Genomic DNA, 19,719 nt, shown 5'->3' with positions numbered 1-19,719 from the left:
GCTGCTACGCCGTTAAGTCAAAAAAATGTAAAAAACAGCTGTTTTTGCATTTCTGGGTTTCTGAACATTGAACTACTATGTACTACGTACTAGAAATGACAACTCGAACATATTCAGCCGGCGTATCATGCTTCGAATTTTATCACTTATCCACGTGGATAAAGCATCCGTCACGCTTTAGCAAGTATGTCAGTGTGAGAGTGACAGATGTCTTATCCACGTGGATAAGTGATAAAATTCGAAGTATGATACGCCGGCTGTGCGCCGACCGGCAGCGGCGGCAGCGCGAGGCGCATGCGCGTGAAGCGAACTGTGTCATAGAGTAAGACTTGACCACCTAGACGCGACACTTTTAGTGTAGACCTTTGTTTTATACTTTGTGTGTGAAATACTAAGTAGTTTACTTTTAGCACTTTATACATTGTGTTATATTTAATTTCTACTCAGTGAAATAAAAATAAGTAATTGTTTTTTTCATAAATTTTAATTTCCTTTGAATAAAATTAGTTTTGTAAGTTTCTGTCGCTCAGAATAATAATCGCGCCATTCACCTTGTTTTACCTCCCTTAAACACCGGTTGCATTAAATACTATTTCAGTTTTGGTGTCACTATTTTTCGTCAATAATGAGAATTATAATTCAGAAATAATTCAAAATCATGCTTATTGTATTATTATCGACTAAAATTCGTTTTAGAACCGTGTAATATTCAAATTGAAATAAATATTTTTATATTAGGTATATATTGAAAATAGAATATGATCACAATTATTATACCCTATTACCTACATGTCATGTCTGCGCGATTCATCTATGATTCCAGTTGTCAAAATGGCGGCCATAGCATCGCGTTTAAGGAGGCCGTCCCTTCATTATCCTAATTACTTAAATTAAGTTAGATCAAAATAGTTTGTCTACTAACCGATGAAATGTGACACCGTCACTTTTATTAGATTTTCTCGTATGGTTTCAACAGTATCTTATAGCACAGGAAGGCATTTTTTCATTTTATTTGTGTGCAGTCAGAGACAACCTCCTCCCACCACGCGCAGAGACTGACTGAGGCAACATAAGTCCACTGGACTTATGTTCGTGGCGCAAACTTTTTGTTCGCCGTGTCCTCTCTAGGTATATGTTTCTGAATGACTAATAATATGTCGAGTAAATGGAATTTCCCGACAAGAAAACTATTATTTTGAGAACACTAATAATCCTACGGACAAGAATATGAAAAATGTCGAGCACACGAAGCTTCTTTAAAAAGTTATCACATGGAAGATGAATTTGGACCTTAAAAATGCTAACATTGGTTTTGTCGATACCGATGGACATAAAGTATCACAAGTTCTGTTAGAAGCCTCACATTGGCGAAAACTAACTCTTTTATTTATCGATATTCAATACATAATTAAAATCACGAAAGATATCAAAAATAAACTATGTTATATTAATTTTATAAGACATTGAATTTTGTCCAGATTTCATTCCGCATACGTTATGTCGAATACAATTCAAAAAATGCACCTGGGGCCCGTTTCTCGAAAGGTACAAGCCTTGTATTACAAGTGCGCGAACTGTCAAATCGTATGGGTTGTCATGGAAACACACTTTTAATACAAGGCTTGTACCTTTGTTCGTGGTAATCGTGGTCTTCTGAACTGTCTACTTAGCAAAGCGAAGTATTCGAATTGATTAAGAGCCCTCGAGAAAGGCCGTAAGATATTAGGTACTAATAAAATTTATGGCAGCTGTATTGTAATCCAAAAAGGTATGAAAGACGTTGGGTAGAAACTCAGATTCTTCTTGAACAGTCCAATTAGTCTAGCCTCTAATCCTACGCCCTAGACGTACTTAAATGTATTTCACAAGTAACTAGGCAAATAAAATGTACCTTCACTATTTACTCTGATCTGAGCTTTGATTTTAAGAGGAAAGGAATTGTCAAAATCTAAGGTAAAAGTAAGCATTTTCCGAAGCTTCTGGAAGCCTGCAACTTCCGAGGTGTTACAATGCGCGATGATGACACTCTATCATAATTATGTATAACACTCCGCACCCTCGTTGAGCTGGTTGAAAAGGATAACCCAAAATTTCGAGCTGTCAGTCTACGAAAATAATAACACCTGTTTAATTCGGCATTAATGTGTCCAGAATGTCGTCACAAAAAATTTAAATTTTAAAATGATGTCCTTACTATATTCCGACCTGGTTTACACTTCAAGGTGAAGTAAATAATTCCATGCACGATTCATAATACTGAATATAGAAAAAAAATGTTTCAGACAATTACAGGACCTTCTAAAAACGGGTGCGTATCGATCGATATAACTTTTTTTGATATATTTTTAGTCGTTATAACGATCATTTGATATAATTATTGAATCATATAACAACAAATAATATACTAACAAATTGTATAATTCATATTTAATATAATGTTCATTTTTTCGAATAACATTTATTATAACATACTTTGAGTATAATGCTTATTTCCGATAATAAACAAATTGTATAACACAAATTCTTTCTAAAGCACAGTTACTTTTTGTTAAGCACATAACAAAAAAATGTACAATAAATTAAATCCATCACTTACCAGAAAAGTAAATTTGGTTAGAACTGTGACCCCTACACACAACGCGCTGCTACCAGAAAAATAGGTTAGGTTAGGTTAGAACTGTGACCCTTATACATAGGTACTGCTATCAGAAAAGTAGGTTAGGTTAGGTTAGAACTGTGATCCCTTCAAAAAAGAATAAAATTAATTCATGAAATGTTTTATACTGTTTGCTAGTTATATTATACTAGTCGTATATCAATAGATAGTTATACCATATAACGGTTATTATAAATACAGTAGAACCCGCTTAAAACGATTCTGAGGGGACCCAGCCAAAAAAGCGTATAATACGGGAAATCGTATTAAACGTGAAAAAATTGTGTTTCATCGTAAACTTTTAATATGGTTACTTTTTCTTGGAGCGATAATGCTTTTCTTCTTATTTTGACATCACTGAACCAAAGGTGGGACAAAGAATTCCCAAGAAGAAACCCAACACCGCAGCAGTGATAATGAGCGAAGTGTATGTAGGTAGGTACGAACTATCGCACTAACCGCTGAGTTAAGACGACAAATTAGAAATTTATCTTTACGGGTGTCGGTGTCGCCAGAATGGCGTAATTAGTACAGTACAATTAGTTCCGATTTTTGTCACCCGCATAAATAAAGTAGTAAAGTAATCCAAGGTGGGTGGTTTTAGATGGTGTATTAAGCCGTGAAAAAATGTCTGAAAACAAGTCTCAAATTGTAGGGACCGGCGTAAAATGGCGTAATATGCGGAAAATCGTATTAAACGTGATCGTTTAAACCGGGTTTTACTGTAAGTGTTATACGAAATAATGATTATACAAAATAAAAATAAATATTTTGTGGTTATACCAAATGTTAATTATGTCAAGTGAGTAATTATATCCTTTAAATATATACCAAATGTTGTTATATCAAATGTTACTATACCAAAAAAAGTTATACCAATCATTACACACCCTCTAAAAACCTGTCCCTAAAGGTTGTTAACGTTTTTGTAACATGTGATAAAGTGACCTATATAAATATTGTGTGAACGATTTTGCAACAAAACTTGGTAACAGCACTAGAAAGAAACACACCTTTGGTTAAAATCTTATCAATATTCATTCAATAGTTTCCGAACGATGGTTTTCGGACAGACAAACAGACGGACATGATAATTAGGGTTGCAAAAAAACGATATTTTTTTCTGGCTTAAAAAAAAACATTTAAAAAACCGTGAAAAAAAACGTTTTTTTCTGAAGTATGTTTTTTTCTAAAGTACGAAATCTCATATTTTGCAAAGCAGTTAATACTTTAATACGGTTTTTTGGACTTTATGTTAACTATTAAACGAATTTAATTTAATAACTTTAATTTCTGGTTTTATAAAACGAACAATTACGAAATCTGTAGTTAGTAGTTATCGCTATTTACTGTCGCCAACACCACCGCCTCTCCACGCTCAACGCCGCATCGAGGATTTCCCAATAAACGTTTGTGTACTGAATGTTTATCGAATTAAAATATACGTTATTGATATTAAAACGTTACAAATCACGAAAAACTATTATTTGTTTCGAAAAAAAATATTTAGAAAATAAGCAATGACGCTCGGTCTTTTGCACGTTTTTAGGGTTCCGTACCAAAAAGGTACAAAAGGAACCCTTATGGCGCCGCTCTGTCCTTCTGTACGTCTGTCACATTACTAATATTAATGAATATTGTTAACTTTAACAAATTGAAGATTTTTTTTAAATGTTTTATTTAATTACGGAAAATGGCCAAAATGAAAGGGGCAAACTGTAAATTTCAAGTTACTAGGTCAAGTGGGGTATCTTTAGAAAGAGCTCAAACTGTACAAGTGTACATATCAAAACTATTTCGAAAAATCGTACACTTATCTTAAACTTTTTTTTATTTATAAAAAAAAACCTTTCAGAATTGCATTTTCAATTTCAACACCTTTGTCGGTGTTTATTGTACCTGTGTTTTTTACAGAATAACAATGAAAGTACCTGCTTTCAAATAGAGGAAAAAAGGTTAAAATCGGTTCACGCAATAAATAATTATCCCATAAAAATCATCTTCCATACTAGCTCGCTCACATTAGTTTACTTAATTTGCCGATAGATGTCGCTGTACGTTGAACGCTCATTTCCTACATCGCGTTTTTCCTGATATAATGTCATCGGTTCAGGAGCATCCTTACGATATGTAAACTATTGAAGTCGAATAGTCTTGATGTTCATTGGACGATGTCTAACAATAAAATTGTATATTAAAATATTACTTGTTATGTGGGAAATTGAGTCTTGAGGGATTAGTCAAGTCTGTAGAGTTATATGAATAACATTTGATGATGCAACTACTAAGTTTGTACGGAACCCTCGGTGGGCGAGTCCGACTCGCACTTGGCCGGTTTTTTTTTTCATAATTCAGAAAAAAAAAAAAAACATTTGGCTTTTTTCCTATTTGCAATGCTAATAATAATACAAGAAGTGCCGTTTTAGCCATATGGCTACGGAACCCTAAAAAGTCAGAAATATTTATTATTAATCAACAATGCAAAGTACTTCTAGATTTTTTGTTGTGGTCACGCAAAGTTTCGATAGGGTATCGTAGGGTATGCAAAAACCGGTTAACTTAAAAAACCGGTTAATAACCGAGACTTTTCCTTCAAAACCGGTTAACCGGTTATTAACCGGTTTTGAGGATTTTTAGTAAATGACCGTACTACGCAACAATTACCATTACCTTTAAAAATTCTGATGTTGATTATATCGTAGCAGGTATTACTTGCACGATGAAGATCATTTTTATCCAGTTTTTAGAAATTTTGTAAAATGCGGAAATTGCTAAAAAAGGCTTGTGTGGTTTGAATGTGATTCGTCAGTTTTGCGTTTTCTAGGCATGTCGCGAAGGTCTAATACAGCTCCCAGAGTAGGGTTGTAAATAGAAAAAAAACCAAATGTTTTTTTTTCAGAATTATGAAAAAAAACATGAAAAAAACCGAGCACCTTGGTTTTTTTTCTAAATATGGTTTTTTTTCAGATGAACAAATAATACGACAATAACGGTTTTTCGTGAGTTGTAACGTGTTTCAATAACAATAACGTACATTTTAATTCAGTATACAAACGTTTATTGGGGAATCCCCGATGCGGCGTGTAGCGTGGAGAGGTGGTGGTGTTGCCAACAGTAAATAGTGATAACTACAAACTACAGATTTCGTAAATGTTACTTTTATAAGACCAGAAATTAAAGTTATTTGATTAAATTCGTTTAATAGTTAACATTAAGTCTAAAAAACCGTATAAAAGTATTAACTACTTTGCAAATTTTGAGATTTCGTACTTTAGAAAAAAAACATACTCCAGAAAAAAAACTGTTTTTTTTTCACGGTTTTTTTTCATGTTTTTTTTCAAGCCAGAAAAAAAACCGTTTTTTTACAACCCTATCCCAGAGCCCCTAGTAATACAAGCAATTGATGTAAGAAAACCAAGATCTCCATTTTACCTTTCTTTTAAAAAACATAGTTTGAAATATACGGTAGACTCCGGTCACAACGACGCTCAAGGGACCGCTGATATTACGTCGTACTAACAGGATGTCGTAAAAAACGAATTTCATTTATTTTAATTAAAAGTAATATCTACATCTCTATTACTAAAACATTTCAATCAATAGGTTTATTTACAGGGTATTATTATCATAGTATTAATACCTTATTGTGAAAAAGTCATTTTTAGTATGCGTGCTTGCTCATCATTTGTAAGTAAAGCTAGTTTATACGTTATACGCAATCGAAAAATACAAATTGGGTTCTATTTAGCTTATAAGATTAGACCCGAGGCGAACAAATTGTTAAAATTTTAAAAGCAATGCTCCAAAAAGTTACATGGCCACAATGTCATCTTGCTACTTCTTGTAGGCAAGACAGGGGGCCGTGCTTGGGTGGAATTAGCTTTGTTTCCTCAATCTAAATATATAAAAGAAGAAGCTGACTGACTGACTGACTGACATATCAACGCACAGCCGAAACCGCTGGTCCTAGAGATTTCAAATTTGGCACGTAGGTTCCTTATATAGTGTAGAGGAGCACTAAGAAAGGATTTTCCAAAATTCACCTCCTAAGGGGGTCAAATGGGGGTTCAAAGTTTGTATGGGGAAACAAGATTAGTTTGACTATTTTATTCGAAACTTCACAGGAAGATTCCTTAAGACATATGACTGAATACGTGTTTCAGGTTTTTTGAAAATTTAACCCCTAAAAGGGTGAAAAGGGGGTGATAAAGTCAAAAAATCAATATGGGTATCGTTTTTATGGTTTCTCGGGTCGCTGATCACGATAAATACAACGTTTTTAAAATCTAACGAGGCGGAAGTGAAATACCTTCTCCCCTGTTGTGGTGCAATGGGGTTTAAATATCAAAGAAATATATAAAAGAAGATATTGACTGACTGACTGACATATCAACACACAGCCGAAACCGCTGGTCCTAGAGATTTCAAATTTGGCACGTAGGTTCCTTATATAGTGTAGAGGAGCACTAAGAAAGGATTTTCCAAAATTCACCTCCTAAGGGGGTCAAATGGGGGTTCAAAGATTGTATGGGGAAACAATGTTAGTTTCACTGTTTTATTCGAAACTTCACAGGAGAGATCCTAAAAACATATGACTAAAGACGTGTTTCAGGTTTTTTGACAATTTAACCCCTAAAAGGGTGAAAAGGGGGTGATAAAGTCAAAAAAACAATATGGGTATCGTTTTTATGACTAATCGGGTCGCTGATCACGATAAATACAACTCTTTTAAAATCTAACGAGGCGGAAGTGAAATACCTTCTCCCCTGTTGTAGTGCAATGGGGTTTAAATATCAAAAAAATATATAAAAGAAGAAACTGACTGACTGACTAACTGACATATCAACACACAGCCGAAACCGCTGGTCCTAAAGATTTCAAATTTGGCACATAGGTTCCTTATATGGCGTAGAGGAGCACTAAGAAAGGATTTTTCAAAATTCTCCTTTTAAAAGGGTGAAATGGGGGGTTCAAAGTTTGTATGGGGAAACAAGATTAGTTTGACTATTTTATTCGAAACTTCACAGGAGGATTCCTAAAGACATATGAATAAATACATGTTTCAGGTTTTTTTGAAAATTTGACCCCTAAAGGGGTGCAAAGGGGGTAAAGTTAAAAACACAATATGGGTATCGTTTTTATGGTTTATCGGGTCGCTGATCACGATAAATACAACGATTTTAAAATCTAATGAGGTGCAAAAGAAATTTTCTCCCCTGTTGTTGTGCAATGGGGTTAAAATATCCAAAATAGCCATAAGTATAGGTTTAGTTTTTATCTTTACTTCTGGTTCAAGAGATTTCAAATTAACACGGAAGTTCCTTAGAGGAGCACTAAGAAAGGATTTTTCAAAGTTCACCTTCTAGCATGATAATTTGACAGGGGCAAGGACAGGGACAGGGACAGGGACAGGGACAGGGACAGGGACAGGAACGGGATAGGGTCAGGGTTAGGGATAGGGATAGGGATAGGTATAGGGATAGAGAAGGGATAGGGATAGGGATAGGATAGGGATAGGGATAGGGATAGATATAGGGATAGGGATAGGGATATGGATAGGGATAGGGATAGGGAAGGGATAGGGGTAGGGGCAGGGGTGGGGGCAGGGGTGGGGATGGGGATGGGGATGGGGATAGGGATGGGGATGGGGATAGGGATAGATAGGGATAGGAATAGGGGACGGGGACGGGGATAGGGATAGGGGAGGGACGGGGACAGGGACGGGACGGGACGGGGACGGGGACAAGGATAGAGATAGGGACGGGGATATGAATAGGGATTGGGGTCGGAATAATCGGTCGGCAATCGATATCTAGGCAGTGTAAAATGCAGGCGGCTCAGTGGGAAGGGATTAAGTAGGCATTGGCGAGTATCCTGCATCCGTAATAACTATTACATTCAATGTGCTGTAAGAAGATCGTTGTTTGCTTGCCTTTTATATGTTTACGTTTGCAGTAAGTATAAGCAAAATGGAAAAAATTGTAAGCGATAATGCTAGAAAGTACTTTTTACCCTACCGACCATAGCGTCGAGATACTGGCTATGTGGGTTGTATGAAGTTTCCCCAGTATAAATATTTATATAGGTAAAATACATACATATTCGTACCTACTACCTAAGCTGTGGTCGCTGTGTAACAATTCTACAATCATTGCAAGAATTTCATTTAAAACAATAGTAATATGTGTAAGGTACAGTCAGCCAAAAAAGTGGTTTACCACTTTTCAATCCATAGAGTCGAAAAGTGGTAAACCACTTTCTTGGCTGACCGTACAGCAAATAGATCAGTTACAATGCCCCCCAGTCGAGAATTGCCCCGCTTTACCTTAATCGAAATAATCGCGGACAGATGTACCTACAAAGAAACCTACGGATCCAAATTAATCTTATTTTTTGTAAACGTTTCAATAAGAATACTTTTATTACGCGGGCGAAGCCGCGGGTAAAAGCTAGTGGTTGAAATGCGGTCCACATGGCTTAGGATCGTATTCAATGGAGACGTTTTACTTGTGGTCGCGATCCTGAGCATTGAAAGAACGAGGAAGAAGAAGAGCTATAGAATAAACATTGTATACCTAATTAGTTCATAAAGGATGGACATTCTTTTTAATCTTAGGGCCATGCCTTGAGTTTTAGTCCCACGTTGGGCGCCAAATTTAATATATCATGAATTTTAACATTTACCATTAAAATTCATATCTCTGCGTTCATTGTTTTCATAATTATTGAGTTTAGATACTTTAGATTGATTATTCCGTTCTAAATTCAAGTTTCAGTTATTATTATCACGATGGAAACTTTAGTCTCATTAATAAAATGTAAATGAATTTCGATGACGGCGATAACATCTGTCTGCGAATATTACCGTCGCACGCTATGTCTACTGTGAATTAGGTACTATAACTAAAAACAGTATAACTGTTACTAGAAATAACCACGACACCAACATTTAATTAAAAAAAAACACTTTCGACTAATTCAGTTTTCAAACACAAACAATTTAAATCAAAATTGGTTCACCCTTTCGAAAGATACGATGCCACAGACAAACAGACAGACAAACACGTCAAATTTATAACATCTCATCGTTTTTGGCAGATTTTTTTAGATTTCCCGCTGTTTGTAATAAATAAATAAATATTCTTACACAGATTGACTGAGTCCAACATGCCTGTGTTGCAGGTACTCAGACAACGATATAATTATATAATATACAAATCCATATTAATATTAAAAATGGGAAAGTGTGTGTGTCTGTTTGTTTGTCCGTCTTTCAGGGCCAAACGGAGCGACGAATTGTCGTGATTTTTTAAGTTCTGATAGTTGAAGGGATGGAGAGTGACATAGGCTACCTTTTGTCTCTTTCTAACGCGAGCGAAGCCGCGGGCAAAAGCTAGTTTACTAGTAAAATTAAAAACTTTGTCGCTCGTCGTTGCAACCGGACTTGATGGATGGATTCTGTGTAAAATGTGTCATAAAAAGCGGCTAGTCATTAAAATCGGAGTCGTAATAAACGGATGTACTTTCATACTATCACATACGAAAACCAAATAAATACCTATGCTTATGTCGCTGTAAGAGGTTGGACGTTAGGTCTATGCGGAGTCGTAATATACTAACCGGACTCTACTGTATTGTATAAAATGTATACTCGGTAGTAGACTCGGGACTAATTTTTAAAATAAAATCATTACAGATAACAATTTTGTCAATGAAAAGTAATGAATAAATCTTTATTATTACAAAACATTAAATAATTACGTATTTTTGAACCTTTATATGCTTAATTTCCAAATTTTGAGAAATAAATACAGTTTCGGTTATTAACCGGTTAGAGACTGTAAAAACCGGTTTTTAACAGAGGCCAAAAAGTCTCGGTTAACCGGTTTTTCGGTTAACCGGTTAACCGGTTTGCACACCCTAGTATCGATAAGTTCAGAATGGATACCTATTGAAGTTTGTTACTTAGCAATGCTCCGCTGCGACTTTTTAAGGGTTGATTGTTTCAATGTTGTTTTCCTTTTCATTCCAAAGTTATTCCAAGTTGTAAAGAACATTATATTTTACGATAAATATACTTTACATCAATTTGGATAACGAACACCTAACTACATGTCATTTAGGAATTCAACTTTCTGCTCCTGGACGAGATAATCAAGTATACATAAAAGCTGGTAAGCAATTTTATTGTGCGTTAAGGAATAAGGACCATCAGTTTGTCTTAAAGTGACAAAATTTTGATTGAAGCTACGGTCGGACGGTAACTGATATATCAGCAGTTCTCGAAAATTTTGTACAAAAATTAAGGAAAAAGTTAAATTTGTTTTTTTTTTTAATTCCTTTTTTGTTACCAAGATTTGAGATTTTAGTAAAATTTATTTGGTCATTAAGGTTCTCTAGTATCTATATTTTCTTAATTATAACAATTATCCTGTATATATCTTACGAAAGTCGACTTATCACTAAATGTTGGTAACATAATTAAAAAAAAAAACCCGCCGCTTTTGGGGTTCTGGTGAAAGGTACTTGCGAATGTTGGATTATGTAGAAATGTGTAGGTATTTTTTAAAACTGCTTTTATTGTCAATCTTTGATTATTTGATGGAAACACAAATGCATATACGTATACCGTTAAGGTTTGAAGAGTTTCCTCATGAATCCGATATCCGATTATAAGAAATCGAGCTTGAGCTGGACAAAATTTTAAAACTCAATATGTAAGCATAACAAAGAGAACAAATCTCCTAACAAATAAATGTGACTGTTCTGAACTTAAATTCATGCTGTTCCTATAAAAATACGAAAATCACTATAAGCGTGCCGTTCAGATTTAAGGAGTTCCGTCCTGATTTTCATCAGCAGTTCCACTGCACCAAATGTCACTGTATTGGACGTAAGTGCATGCTGGGTTCTGATGAAAATGGGACCAATCTGTCAATACATTCAATAAAAAAAAATTGAAAATTGTTCCAGTAACGACGGAGATATCGTGGAACAAACATACAAAAAAAAATACAGACGAATTCAAAACCACCTTCCTTGAGATTTGGGTGCGGCGGTTAAAAATAGGGTCAATTTAAATTTGCTGACGTGGTTAATGTACAAACTTTTCGAGAACTGCTGATAAATAAAATCATAAACAGTACGCGAAACGAATGGATTTTGTCCAGAATTCGAAATCTTTCAGGATTTAAGAATCACGTAAACTTATCTCGCTCGTGCAGTTGATTATTTTAGTAACATGTGTATTCAGATTTTAATTATTTGATCTCAATTGTCAGATTTTAATTATTTGATAAATCATTCTTTGTCAAAATTACTTAAAGGATAGGCCTAATAACTGTCCATGAAAAGTAAAATGGAAAACGTAATGCTGACTGGTTATTGATGTAAATCTTGCTGATAGAGGCTGGTCTGTTACTGAGTGTAAACTAATAAACACATCAAAAACGTAAAATTCTGTAAAAAAATGATATAGGGTTGATCACAGCGGACAGGGTGAAGGCGCTACACAGGGCTAAGTCGCGTAGGCCGAGGTGGCGTGGCGCATTAGTTGGGCGGTCTCGCCGTGCCGTGCGGTCGTGCGCCGCGGGCGCCTCTCGCGGCATGTCGCACACGCACGACTTCCCGCGGGTGCACGAGTTCTACCTGCAGCTGCACGACTTGCACCACCCTAACTATCAGTATGAGCTACCTCTGTGAGTAGCGCCTTCACTATCCCTTAATCTATACTCTCATTATCATCTTGTAATTATAGTTTCCCTAACTTCTACTTATGTATAGTTGATAATTACTTAATCCGACGTATGATCTACTTGATTAGACAATCTTATAAAATGTTTGTATTGCTTATATCTTCTTGTTTTGTGAGATGTGGGTACCTACTCAAATATAATAGTTGCACTTTAATCGACTTATAATTAAATGGTATTCTCCCTCAAGTTACGGATCAACCCTTTCCCTGCATTGTTTTATACGTTGTTCTAACATGAGCTAAAAGTCGTTGAACAGTGCCGTTCTGTCCATCATCAACAGTTCCACCTCAACGGTTATGACAGCAATTCCCGTCAACTTTGTACAATGCCACGCCACGTCAGCAAATTTTAATTGATCCTATTTTGTTACCAACATTTAGTAATATAATTCGACTTTCGTAAGATATATACAGGATAATTGTTATAATTAAGAAAATATAGATACTAGAGAACCTTAATGACGAAATAAAACTTAATAAAATCTCAATTAATCAACAAAATCTTGGTAACAAAATAGGAATTAATAAAAACAAATTTAACTTTTCCCTTAATTTTTGTACAAAGTTGACGGGAATTGCTGATGAATGAAAATGCATGATGTTCTAATTAAAACATAATAATCACCATATGTGTGCCTGTAAGATTTTAATTATATGATTAATATATATATGATATATATATTAAAGTTTTTATATGGCAATATAACACAAAATTAATATCATATAATTGTCCTTACTACATGCACAATATACGTGACGCACGCCAAAATCGGCTGACTAGAAAAAAAATATCGATGAAAGTTTAAAATTCGTTTTTTTTTTTAATGACTAAACTGTAAAGTTTTGGGTGCTGAAATTTAGCATACTCGATACTAATACAAAGACAAATCAATAAAAAAAATACAAACCAAAACTCGATGCAGGGGGCAGATTCACTTAGCTTATCCTGGCATGGCCTTTCAAATCGATAGCATAAGTAGTTCTCGAGATATTTGGTAATGTGACAGATGGACCCAGCGGCACCATAAGGGTTCTTTTTGTACCTTATTGGTACGGAACCCTAAAAAAGAGCACCGATTTCTCCAGATGAACATTTTTTTTCATATTACCTTTTTAGTCATTTGGACGCTACATTGTCAGTGACATAATAAAAGCTATGTAAAGTTTGACAAGTGTACCATTTTTGACGGGAGTCACAAGACTCTCAAGACATCGTAAGATTTGCCCTTAATGATTGTCTGAAATACATAAGGCATACATAAAAAATAGGTACTTAACAAAAAATAAGTTAGCAAATTATATATTTTGCTAGTAGTTAAACTGAATAAACAATGTAATAATAACTTTGTTGCACAAATTTACTAAAAAAGAGTACAAATGGCAGGAGCAACCATTGGGCTAAATAGCAACAACATTAGTTTGACGCAGGATTTTTAAAATTAAATGTGAAAACACAAGTCACTATTGATATCGTAATAAACCTACTTATATACTTCAGAATAAAATATATACGCCTGTATATACGAGTATATAAATAAACATACATAATACATATATAATCTCAAGAAACTTGTAATATACACACCTAACTGCCAAATTTGTTATAAATACAACGAAAATTACATTTTTTTACAAAACTGGGTACTTACACTTACGTAGTTATATAGGTTCTTTCAATTCTGAATTGATTGTAATTATTTCACTATCTCGTATAATGTTGTACGTATGTATGAGTATGAACATATGTAATCTCCCTATGTTATACATTATTTGACATAAGAAATGAATTTGTCGACCGCGTATGTAAGCATTCTGGATTAGGCAACCTAAGCGATATTATAACATGTATTCCGCCCTACACACTACAAGTGATGTGTTGTGGTGCGCTTCATTCAATCGACACACGCGCGCGGTGCCACTGGCGTGTGGTCGCCAACAGTGTAGTATCGCCAACCACGTTACTTCCCGTTCTTCCCACGATGCATTTAACTGCAGAACCCAATCATATTAAAAAGTGCCTGTTTCAATTGTGTTATGAATTATCCTGTGCCCTCGCCTGCTCTGACCAGGTCAGATATAGCAGGCTGGTACTTGGGATACACCGATTTTGCGGCGGCACCATCGTTTCAATAGTAAGTTTTTATTAGTGTAACATATGCATTATCCCCTATTGATGATCCGTATCAATATGAAGTATATACCCGCTAGTGTCATTATTAAATATAATATGTTGTTAACAGTGAATCGTGACACGTAACATTCGAATTGGCCTCATTTTCTTGTAGCTTATGAAGAGTTAGTCCTATTTTCATCCGAATAAAATGTAAAAGTAATGGAATAGCAGAATACGTAAATAGTTTATGGTTTAGGAAAGTATTTATTTAAAAGGAATATTATACATTCACTGAACTTAGCGAAATACAAAACAGTCTTAACTAATATATACATGTACACGTACAGAAAACATCGTGAGGAAACCGGACTAATTCCAATAAGGTCTAGTTACCCTTCGGGTTGGAAGGTCAGATAGCAGTCGCTTTCGTAAAACTAGTGCCTACGCCAAATCTTGGGATTAGTTGTCAAAGCGGACCCCAGGCTCCCATGAGCCCTGGCAAATGCCGGGATAACGCAAGGAGGATGATGACACGTACAGTGTATAATAGTTATCATTATAAGTGATTTTTTGAACAAATATTTTTAGAACGATTAGTATTTGTAATATTTATAATGAAATTTGCAACATTACGAATATGTGAGCCTGATACCGATGTTCGATTTAGTTGAAAGGCAAATCTCGGTGATTTCTTGTTAACCCCTCAAACGCCTTGTTCCAAATCTGTCCCAGACAATTAAAAGTATTTGAACTGTAATTAACCCATATGTGCCCAACACATGTATTTTTTCCCTATTTTTTGAGATGACAACCTCATTCTCCTACTTATTTCAATGAGTAGTAGCCTGTTTACAGCAGTAGGTCGAAAACGACCCCATGGGTATATATGGGTTAAAAAATATTTAAATTCAGTATCAAATTATGACTACGGCGTTCCAGGGGTTAAGGCACCAAGTGGTGGAAATGGCTATCGGAAATTACAATTTCCTACACAAAAAAATCATATACAATAATACTGTCATACTCTATTCTATATCATAATTAAATTTACAGTAATACCAATGATGATCAATATGTCAAAGTAAGAAGGATTGGACACATGATTGAAACTTTTAACACTGAGTTTCAACAATTTGCCCCATATTCTCAACTTACTTAAAGTTGACCAATATTAACATTGCGATATCTAACCGAGAATCAATCAAAGACTTCTTCTAGACGACCATAATTACATTTTTGTTGATGGTTACCTTCCGAACTACTCGTATTATACGAAATTATAATATGTCTTTTTGTAATAGGTATTTACTAATAAGTATCCCTCCAAAAAGTTAAGTTTCTCTGCTAAGATGCAAAAAGTATGTATTAAGTCATCCCGACATTCCCGACGCGCGACATTTCGCACACTTTACAGCTTCATTTCATGAGTAACTGTCGCGGTAACCAAAGACAATATTATCTAATTCTTTTTTTTTATAATATAAAACTACATTACAGTGTGTAACATGCCAAAATGTCGACTATCAAAGAGCGAATATTTAACGGTTAGTAAGAATGTCTTTTTAGTGGTGTTTGGTGTTCAAAGGGTTAATTTGCTTATAGTGATCTGTTAATCCGAGGGTAATTAGAACAGGGTGGCTAGCCGAATGGCGCGTTAATCCGAGCGGTAATTATCTCTATCGAACAGAGCCAGCGGCGTACCTTTCGTTTGAAATATGCACGAAATATGCACGAAACTTGTGAGGATCTAAGAAAATAAATAAAAAGTATGAAATAAAACTATGGAAACGGATTAAATCGCGTATAATGAATTTAAAATACATCCCGACGTTTCGAACTCTTTACAGCGTTCGTGGTCAACGGGTGACTGAGGAAAAATTAAAATGTGCAAAAGCTACCCACTTACAAGAAATATTAACGAACCATGACCACAAATAATATAGATTTCTAAGGCAGGTTCACACACTATTAATAAAGCTAGTTATACAATATTCAAAAAATTTTACCATAAAATTGGTTAATTATTTTTTTTAGTGGTTTCAACGGGATACAGGCGTGATTGTATGTATGTATGTATGTATGTATTTTTTAACAGAGTAATGGTAAAATTTTTTGAATATTGTATAACTAAGTAGCTTTATTAATAGTGTGAACCTGCCTTAGAAATCTATATTATTTGTGGTCATGGTTCGTTAATATTTCTTGTAAGTGGGTAGCTTTTGCACATTTTAATTTTTCCTCAGTCACCCGTTGACCACGAACGCTGTAAAGAGTTCGAAACGTCGGGATGTATTTTAAATTCATTATACGCGATTTAATCCGTTTCCATAGTTTTATTTCATGAGTAACTATCGCGGTAACCGAAGACAATATTAAATAAAAAGTAGTATACATTTTTTTTCTACAAAAGCAAGGTGAATCTTTTAAAATACTTATTATGGTATTCCCTCTAAAATGAGAATACCTATGTGGTTTCCGTTATTTTGATTAAAATGTAACCAGATTTCAATACCCTTCGTAATTCATGTTTTAGATTAGTGTTATCTTAGTCTTGACCTCTCCCCTGGCTGTGTGTATCTTTATTCCAAACGAATGTTGATTAAAATAAGTTTAACTATTAAATCACTATATACTTACATGTTCAACCACAGAATATATAATAGTACAAGTACAGAAGGCCCACTGCTTTGATGTTCACGACATGCCGCCTTTTTAAATGCCTACAAAATTCTAACAAAGAAACGAGCCGCACGTGCGCGGCGTTCGGCGATAGGTTTGCCTATAGATTAAAACGAATTAATACTCAGATAAAATGTTATACTATTATATTCAGGTCTTGGGTACTTTCTAGGTATATATATAGTATTTATATATTTTTGTTTAAGTTCCAAGATCACAAGCCTTATTGAACCTTTCCGGGGACTTAATCAATAGTAGATCTGTGTAAAAATGTCCTATGGTATTTATTTTATTCAAGATATTTATTTAAGTAAATATTATTAGCTATTCCACACGCGAACAACGCATATGAACCTTAAAAAAAATTTGCGACGTAAAGTAACAACAGAAAGTGCGAACGTGCGTTCCGTGAGAACGCGCGCCACCCCTGATTAGGCCGCGAACTCGCGGCCGCCAGCATGTACTTGTAGCGCGGCGATAGAATCGCGGAGTGAGCCGCCCTTGGTTCAACGTATAAATTATTTCAAACTAATGTAAAAAGTTCTAACCGCCATGCCTCGTCAATTGGGGGTGCGGAGTGCTTCGATGCTGCCCGACTAACAAGATAACTTTGTAATAAAATCGTTAAAAATATTAATTAACGCGTTTCTACAAATCTACGAAGTTTTATTTTAGCAAAAGGAAATATATTTTTAATTAGTTTTGATTTTGATTCTTTTTGCAATTTACTCGTGACAAAGTGTCATTACATGACCAAGATGGTGGAATCACGATGCTATGATATGTGATGATGTGGCGAGACTGAGTCATACGTGGTATATTTTATATCATAACATTCATAATAATGTGTAATAACAATATATGTACTCAATAGATTTAGTGAGTGGGCCTCTGAACGTTTGAATTAAGTAGTTTCGAACATAGGTATTCTGAGTAGTTTTTTTCCGCACAGAATAGTATCTCAATAGTGAGTGAAAAGGGGGTTAAATCGTTAAATAATATCAGTAAAGTATCAACCTGAGCGATATCAACCTTCGTAGATCAACACTATTTTATCTGTTTGACATTCGCCATTGCTTGTTGTCAATCATCATCATCATCTGATCCGAGTGGGATATTTGTGTTTTTAACCGACTTCAAAAAAAGGAGGAGGTTCTCAATTCGACTGAATGTTTCGAGTTACCGTTTCTCCGTATGAGATGGTGGTTATAATTATGTATTTTTAACCGACTTCTTTACTGAAAATAAAGAAGAAGGAGGTTATATTCGGGATAGTTTTATGTATGTTACCTGATTACTCCAAGACCCGTGGTCCGATTTCAATAATTCTTTTTTTGTTTGAAAGGACTACCTCCAAGGAGGTCCCATATTAGTCTGGAGCTGTTCTGATGATGCGATCCATGAAGTCTTCAATTTTTAAAGGCACATGTATGGTGATTTCGGTGTTGTCTTAAGTAACTCGAGTAGTTTCTCTCGAAAACTAGCACTCTCATAAAGTGAACCTCATGATGATGATTGTTATTTTTGAAGTAGGATGCATTTTTTTGTAAAAAGTTTTTATTTTATACTACGAGTAGATGTCTACCGTGGTACAAATGGTATATTAGTAGAGACTGTAATATTTAATAGGTAACAAAAATAGAGGAAGAAAGAGAAAGGAATAGATAATTATCTTACAGTTACCTATTCCTCTCTCTTTCTTGTGCTTAAGTCGAAAACAAATAACTTTAAATTATAGAAATATAAAAAGCAATAAAAATAAAATTAAGATTATTTGTGCATGAAATAATAAAAATGAAATAAAGATATATTCTGAATCATTTGAATAAAAGTCAGTAGTGTCATTTATATACCGTACTAGTTAGCTACATCAAAACAACTTGCTCACTAGTAAGGTTTCGCTCCAATTCTAACTTTAAAGTTACTTGCAAATATACACACAGGCTTCGTAAATTGGTAAATTAATTAGTGTTATTGTATTAGTTGAAGCAGCCCACTAATGACGTAGTATCGATTCGCTGGTGGCGGTACTTGCGAAGCCGTACTACTGCGTACTGCCAGACCTTGGAAATACCTAATGCCATTGAAACCTTCACCCTCAATTTTCTAACTTGCGCTAAATTTTAGTTTAAAATTTGACACTCTTGGCCGGAAATGCTTGAGTGAGTCCATATGCTCTCTAGGGGGTTCTTAATAAGTGTAGGTCTGATAATAAAATTTATATGCATAGGGTAGGTAAATACAGGTACTTACTTATTACTATACCAACGATAGCTCACTCTTTTTAAGCAGATTCACCCCAAAAGAGATAAACAAAATTAAAGCTGGGAAAGTTGCAATTAAAACCACAAAGGACATATACGGTATCTCTACAGAACTACTAAGCCTTATTTCAACAAACCTGGCAGCCCCATTAGCGACAGTTTTTAATGAGTTGATACGCAATGGAGAGTATCCACAACATCTGAAACAAGTGAAAGTCTGTCCTATTTACAAAGGAAAAGGTAAAATGTGTGA

The 19,719-nt window shown here is 34.9% G+C and overlaps 1 protein-coding gene across 4 annotated transcripts in view; it reads left to right on the top strand.

Moving 5' to 3' along the window:
• The window catches only part of LOC125240544 (protein cycle), a 119,695-nt gene that overhangs the window by 34,918 nt on the left and 65,058 nt on the right, over window positions 1–19,719 (top strand). Inside the window, exon 1 of one of the 4 annotated variants that reach the window (XM_048148447.1) lies at window positions 12,238–12,354. The exons of 2 other annotated variants lie outside the window; for them this stretch is intronic. In XM_048148447.1, coding sequence (XP_048004404.1) covers window positions 12,263–12,354 — 92 coding nt within the window. In that variant the 5' untranslated portion in view covers window positions 12,238–12,262. Of the gene's footprint in view, window positions 1–12,237; window positions 12,355–14,407; window positions 14,543–19,719 lie in introns of those variants that run through there. One more of the 4 variants, XM_048148450.1, reaches the window with a different exon arrangement.

The sequence above is a fragment of the Leguminivora glycinivorella genome, chromosome Z (assembly GCF_023078275.1).
Source record: "Leguminivora glycinivorella isolate SPB_JAAS2020 chromosome Z, LegGlyc_1.1, whole genome shotgun sequence".
NCBI lineage: Eukaryota > Metazoa > Arthropoda > Insecta > Lepidoptera > Tortricidae > Leguminivora > Leguminivora glycinivorella.
This window is presented reverse-complemented; position numbering and strand designations above follow the sequence as displayed.